The 7,526-nt window shown below is 37.0% G+C and overlaps 1 protein-coding gene across 1 annotated transcript; it reads right to left on the bottom strand.

Annotated features, from left to right (window-relative positions):
* Window positions 1-2,889: 2,889 nt before the first annotated feature.
* On the bottom strand, window positions 2,890-4,169 carry LOC128548830 (uncharacterized). Its single transcript, XM_053524337.1, has 2 exons — window positions 3,810-4,169; window positions 2,890-3,633 (listed from the first exon to the last, which is right to left on the bottom strand). Exons 1-2 carry the CDS (start codon window positions 4,167-4,169, stop codon window positions 3,226-3,228), a joined length of 768 nt encoding a protein of 255 aa, XP_053380312.1. The 3' UTR covers window positions 2,890-3,225.
* Window positions 4,170-7,526: the final 3,357 nt, after the last annotated feature.

Raw genomic sequence — 7,526 nt, 5'->3', positions numbered from 1 at the left:
CGGCGAAAACAATATGACTTGCGTTCACAACGCGTTTTGTAGGCCTAATAGTGAGTAATTAAATCATGTTGAAGATATGGTGAACGAGATGAGACTTTATATGGCATTAATTTGTCTGTTACTTATTCGCGTTTGAATAAGGAATAAGTAACAAAATGAATCCATTTAATTATTCCTTATTCGACTTATATCATCTCTTAGCGAAATAGATATGAGATGTGCTCAGAACACGTTTTGTAGGAGATGAGACTTTACCTGGTATCAATTTGCTTGTTAATTATTCGCATTTGAATAAGGAATAAGTAACAAATGTACTTAGTTACTTCTCCCTTATTCAAAAAAGGAATTAGGGATAAGGAATAAGTAACCAACTTTCTCGTCATGATTTTTCTTGCAGTTTTGGGGAATCGTGGCTACGAGCCACTGTGTATATGTTCACATTATATGTATACGAGCATCGTGCCATTTTTGTACAGGCTCTAGGGAAAGGTCGGGAGAAATCCGTACGGATGCTGAGCGGAGATTATTTGGAAATCGTACAATTTTAGTGCAGTTGCCGTGAAGTCTCCGCAAGTGTCCCTGCACCGTACTGCTTCCATGCATGCATAGGCTGCGCGGAGTAGATGTAGCGAAGGTACAAGTTTACACGACAGTCTCGGTGCTTAGAAATTCTGGTTGTCTCTCTGTCCACCATCTCACGAAACATGAGTGGCTCGATTCTGAGATAAGCTTAGACGTCTCCATGTGATGCCCACATCAGCTCCTGCACTTAGTGTGTCGTAGTGTCCCAGGGTCACCCATCTCAGCCGCAATGGCTTCACGCACACCATGCTCGTCCTGTGCCTCTGTCAGGCCTGCTGCTCATCAAGGTAGACCAGGCTTGTAATCATTGCCTGATCCTTCTCCTGACCTACCTCAACTACACCCGCAGGTATGCCGTTCCGAGTCTCAATAGTACTCTCATTTTTTTTGATGAAACAAATAATGAAAACATGTTGGAGATGGCCAATATCTATTACTATCTGAAAAATGTTTTTCAGCAATGATGCGGCCGCTGTAGGGTTGCCGCACGATGATTGCTTAATATCCGTGCGATTTCACGGGTACCGCACGGGCAGCAAGCGGCAACCCAGCGGTAGCAGTGCGAGCACTGTGCGAAAGTCCCACAAGTCTACAATCTCCGTACGATATCTTTAGGGCACCGTGTCCACGAAATATCGTGTGTTGGCTGCACGGTCAGCGCAAGGCCTCCGAAAGATACCCGTGTGGGATTGTGCGGTGCCATCTGCGACACATTTACGAGCTACGGGCTTCCGAATTTTCTCATTTGTACAACTTTTCTCTAGACAAAATCGTAGAGGCTGCAGTTCCCGTGAATCCGTGCAAACATCGCACTGCAGCCTTCTGCACGGGAAGGAGGATACGGGCATTCTATATAGATGGGCTCCGCAGACGGATCGCGGGCCAAATATGAACTTGGCTTTACTTGCCAAATATTCCCAGCTGTGTATATATACATATTATCATTCTTTGTGTAGCCTATCATACAATATGATTCTTTAGAAAGATCAGAGCATTACGTATATCGAAAGTGACTTTTTATGCATATCTCATCTGTCAAATATTTCTTCTTAAAAATGTTGTGTCTTTCTTACAGAATGTTCAAAATGAGCCACATAACTACCAATCAGCAAGCTTAATCGCACGAATCTTGATGTAAAAATGTTCTGGGGGAGGCCCCACATACCCCAACAGCGGGAGGGTGAAACCCCCTTCCCACACCTACCCCAAATAGTCTTTCACCGCTAGTACTCGCACCCCTCTCCAAGAAATTCTGGTTACGCCTATGATCTACCCTATCAAGATACAAGAAACTTTATACATAACAATACAGCTTAAAGCGATTATATGTGAAAAGAGGGGGATTTTTGATTACTAAAATAATGAATTAGCGGACCAGTGCCTGTGGTATTATACTCAGCTGGAGCCGCCCATGACTGAAACAACTGAAAAGAAAACGAACGACTAAAGTGGTAAACACGAGTTATCACCCGTCAAGACTGACAATAGCATAAGAGAGGGCGCTACCGTCACGTGTGTAATCTCTGTGTTGTAAAATTGTTGTAGAAATGGCAGTAGTGGTACTGTCGAGGTACATAACTTTGAAATAATCGTAGCCGCTGGCTTGGAATTAATTGAATTATTCTGCATTTAGAAATCTACTTAGATTATGGATGGCTCTCCAGTGGGAAACAGGCTGATTCGGACCATGGCTGATTCGGACCAGGCTGATTCGGACCAAATATTTGGCTGATTCGGACCAAATAATCTGGCTGATTCGGACCACATACTTTGAAATAATAGTACATAATTGTGCATATATTTTGGCTGATTCGGACCACGTATTTTAAAAATAACAGTAGATAATAAGCATATTTGTTGGCCGATTCGGACCACATACTTTGAAATAAAGTAAATAATGTGCATATATTTTGGCTGATTCGGACCACGTAATAAGAGTAGATAATAAGCATATTTGTTGGCCGATTCGGACCACATACTTTGAAATAAAGAGTAAGAAGAGTACATAATGTACATATATTTTGGCTGATTTGGACCACGTAATAAGAGTAGATAATAAGCATATTTGTTGGCCGATTCGGACCACATACTTTGAAATAAAGTTCATAATGTGCATATATTTTGGCTGTGTATGTATTTTAACTGATTCGGACCACGTACTTTGAAATAAGAGTAGATAATGAGCATATTTGGATTTTTTTTATCTTGGATCACAACTCACTAGATTGTTAAGCGAAGAAAAGAAAAAGGTTTATTTCAATCAATCTTATTTTTATTTATTATTATTTACATAACAATCATAACGGATCACATTTTAAACGATTCACGGAACTGTATAATATCAACATATGTACCATGGAACAAAATTTTAAAGAAATTAAATTTACATAAAAACATTAATGAATACATCTAAACAACGAAATCGAAACTTTTAGATATATCAAGTTATACGTAATTATGAAATCATGAAACAGCAATCATATTTACAAAGACTAAGACAAGATTTTTATCATTTATGAATATCTAAACAACGAAATCGAGTTTAGAAATGTCAATTAAATGCAACCATGAGATGATTACCTGAAACGGAACAATCATATATTATTTACAAACACATAGAACAAGAATATTTACACGAAACGTTTATGAAATGTAAGACAGACCTTTATTTTCTATCAATGGACACATAACATGATATACAAATACAAATTCATGATATAATATATACAAACTAAGTGGTTTGAGAATTATTATATTATAAACATATATACATAAACACTGCCTTTTCCTGATTCTATTGTGCCATCCTTCCACGTCATTGTTTGTCCGTATGCTGCGCCCGTAGACCGATATGGATGGAAATGGCCACATTGTGTTGGTGATCCAAGTTTCTCTGACATAATTAAAGTACGCTGTGAGACGGACGGCGGAAGCGTCGACCTTTTCGCTCAGTTTCTGGAAGGCATCGGCGATGTCGTCGGCTGGTAGGAACGGCAGCGCGAAGACTTTTCGTAGGAGATTATAAACGCTGCCATTCTGCTCGTACTCGTGCTGTAAATACAGAAAAAAATGATTATTTAAGAACAAACAAAGAAAAACGTTATAACTTGAATTTATTTAACAGGTACTATGTAATGAACATATTATTATTATTTGAATTATTTCAGAGCTTAGTAAAGACGGTATGACGGTAGTTTATGTATAATTATAACTAATAGTATTTTTACCTTTTTGTAGTCCTTGGACTTCTTGCCAGACATGAGGGCGAAGCAGAGAGGCAGTTGTTTCATGTTACCGTCGGATTTGATGAACGCGTGGATGGAGACTAGCTGGTAGAACGGCTTTGTCACGATCTTGAATGTTCCGTCTATGTACCACGTCTTGGCATTGGAGAGAAGTTGAAGTTGCTGGTCGGTGGCAAAGACGATGTGTCGTCCCGCCCCCGATTTCACGTCGGCTCTTGGGAATGTCTTTGGGATCTCACGCTCGATGAAATCTGTATCCAAGTCAAATTTCGTGTCCTTGGGTGTCTTTGGGCGTGTCGATTCCCTCTTACGGTTTTCAAACTTGGCACAAATGTATACCATATCGAGACGACATGCAGGGCACATCTTATGGATGGCTTGCTTCAAGGTCAAGGTCACTCTTAACGGCAGTGTTGGCAAAAAGCCAGTCAATATGAGTATTGACCAGGCTGGCGGTCAGTACTGGTTAAAACCGGTCAATACTGGTCAATACTGGTCGATTCAATACTTTGGTGCTAGTTACATGGTCAATACTTGTTTATTCAACACTTTTACATAATGCACATTCACAGATTAGAACAGGCTGTAACTGTAATGTAAAAACAGTAAAGCAATTTGAATAGTATAAAATTTTATTCATTAAAAAGTATAGTGGTCAATAGTGGTCGATTCAGTTTTGGTCTTTGGCAATGTGTCCTGGTCAGGCTCAGTTCTGGACAATATACTTGGACTGGTCAGTGGTCAATACTAGTTTATTCAATGCTTTTATTTTCTTACAATATCCTTAATTTTGAATTAATTAGAATAAGTCAATTCAAATTTTGGTCCTACACAGTATCCCTGATCAACACATATAGTGGTCAATACCGGTCATTTGAATACTTTGATTGCATAACTAATTTATTTTAGATAAGTTACCATGTTCAAGCACCTCATCAATTCACATGATAGCTAATTAGTGACTAGAAAGGGTCATAGACAGGCCTGAAACATATATAATCTATTGTATATTGTGAGACATGGTGTTGATCATTAGGCAATATGACACTTGATATCAAAACACAAATAAACCACTTCCATGAAAGGGTCCGGTTGCTTACAGCAATTTTTCATTATCATTATATACCAGTAAACATAATTAAATGTAGATTTATCACTTGCAAATCAAAAACTTAACTGCTACAGTCTATGAAACACTTTCTACAAAATAATGAAGTTCAGTTCAATTAGCAGTTTAATTACCAGTGTCAACCAGTATTGACAAAACGACCACTTCTGACTAGATTGGTAGTATTAATTTGGTTGCTTTAAGTAAATATAATTATAATAGAATTATCATTAAAAACTTCTTGCACACGACCCTTTTTGGAAAATCTTTATTATATAATAAGATGTCTTATATTTTAGGACAAAGGTTAGACAACTCTAGTGAATATTTTAGCTGGCAAAGAGACCAAAACTACCAAAGAAAGGCTATATAAATATTGTGAGAGAGGAGAAGAAGTTACGCAAGTCAAGAAAGGTTTCAGTGTAAGTAAAAACATATGAAATCAGTCTTTTCTAAATAGAGTTCGAAAATAGATATTGACAGTAAATGCTTGAATCAATCTGCTGGAAGCTGTATTTCCATCAGTTCAATATTCATCCAGTTATTAATTACACAGAATATTGCAAAGCATGAGATACAAAAAAAAAATTACAAATATTTAAAAAGACAGTTATGAAGTCAAGAGTTTAAAATTTTGAAGTTGAAATGAATAGGAATTATGTCTCCCTAATGTAGTACAGGAGGCATATTGATATCATGCTCCCGCCCGTCTTGTCACAAAGGTTGTCCATGGAACTCTTACAACAACACTGGATGGATTTACACCAAACTTCACAAGAGTCATCATTGCCAAGGTTTGTTGTGCATGTCATTGGTATTTTCTGGATCGATGATTTTCAGAAGGGTCGTGGCCCTTTATAGGTCAATTTCCTTTTTAGCTCACCTGAGCAATGCTCAGGTGAGTTTTTGTGATCGCTCGATATCCAGCGTCTGTCTGTCTGTCTGGCAACATTTAGCTTGTGTATGCGATAGAGGCTGTATATTTCAACAGATCTTCATGGAATTTGGTAAGAATGATTGCCTTAATGAAATCTAGGCCAAGTTCAAAAATGGGTCATCTGGGTCAAAAACTAGGTCACTAGGTCAGATCAAAGAAAACCTTGTGTATGCAATAGAGGCTGTATTTTTCAGTTAGTCTTCATGAATTTTGGTCAGAATGATAACCTTGATGAAATCTAGCCTAGGTCGAGTTCGAAAATGGGACATGTAGGGTAAAAAACTAGGTCACTAGGTCAAATCAAGTAAAAACCTTATGTATGCGATAGAGGCTGTATTTTTCAATTGATCTTCATGAATTTTGGTCAGAATATTTACTTTGATGAAATCTAGGCCGAGTTCGAAAACTAGATCACTAGGTCAAATCAAAGAAAAACTTTGTTTATGCGATAGAGGCTGTATTTTTCAAATGATCCTCATGAAATTTTGTCAGAATGATAACCTTGATGAAATTAGGGCGAAAGGACGGGATATGATAAGATATGCGAAATGGCCCCCTAAATAATTAGAATATGAAAACTCTATAATTGAAATTTTAACTGTCTAAATCAAAAAAGAAGATCATAATCGTTAAAACTATGACTTTTAAAAACTTCAAAACTAAGTTATTTGTACGACTCAGACCTTTAAAATACTCGAGGTCCGTGACTTTTACCGTTTTTACATGCGATTTACACACTACATGCTCGAATTTCATTGCGAGCCGGAGCTGGTGTCAAGCTGAAGTTTTGCTGAGAAAATAAGGTGACTAAAATATACATTTTCAGAAAAAATCAGCTTGACACTTGGTCCGGCTCATATTGAATTTCCATTTTTTTCGCAATTTTTAGCCTCATTTTTCTTTGCAGGAAACAGGATAACGTGCTCATCTCTAAGCAACCGAGCATCAAACAGATATGCGGGAGTTTTGTTCTAATTATGAAACTGATAACCAAGAGTTGTTTTTATAAGAAAATTAAATGTTTAGAGACGAGTTTTATGCAAAAGTGAAACTGAAAGTAGATCTAGACATTTTAATGATAAGTTACATGTTTTAGATCTACTTGAACTGTATTTCGGGATTATAGTCAAGTTGATTTTGTTTAAGCGACATTTTAAAAGAAAGAATAAAGTGTAATTAAAAAGAAAATTGTTATTGTTTACATAAATGTTATAGAGACAAGAAAGATAACTCATGCACACCGCAACTAGTAGACACATGAAGATAATTCTTTTATGTAAAAATTATGACGTAGTTTGTATACAAGACTCAGTGACGCAGTCGGTACGCACGACGGTTTATGCCTAGATCTAGTGTCAGTGGTATGCGAGTTCGATTCCCAACAAATCCTGTAAAACTTTTTTTCTGTCAAAAACGACAGATATTACTATTCTTTGATGGTGAGTTGCAAACCATATTTAGATTTTATATTTTTAGCCGCGAGTTAAAATATTTTAAACTATTTAACCGCATTATTTCTATAATTAATTTAGTCAATTATTCTTTTACTGTATGTCTATGATAAAGTTATAAACATGTGTTTCTATACTTCTTCTTTTATGACGTATGAAAAATAGTAACTCAACAACTCAGAATTGTTTCATCAATTTCAAAA

This window comes from Mercenaria mercenaria, chromosome 15 (genome assembly GCF_021730395.1).
Source record: "Mercenaria mercenaria strain notata chromosome 15, MADL_Memer_1, whole genome shotgun sequence".
Lineage (NCBI taxonomy): Eukaryota > Metazoa > Mollusca > Bivalvia > Venerida > Veneridae > Mercenaria > Mercenaria mercenaria.
The sequence above is the reverse complement of the archived record's forward strand: the minus strand, read 5'-3'. Positions and strand labels throughout refer to the sequence as shown.

Bases quoted from the DNA above. Each gene is read 5' to 3' on its own strand.
- LOC128548830 (XM_053524337.1), bottom strand. From the start codon at position 4,169: ATGGTATACATTTGTGCCAAGTTTGAAAACCGTAAGAGGGAATCGACA. The intron at 3,634-3,809 runs GTAAAAATACTA...CTGTATTTACAG, and splicing joins AGTCCAAGGACTACAAAAAG to CACGAGTACGAGCAGAATGG.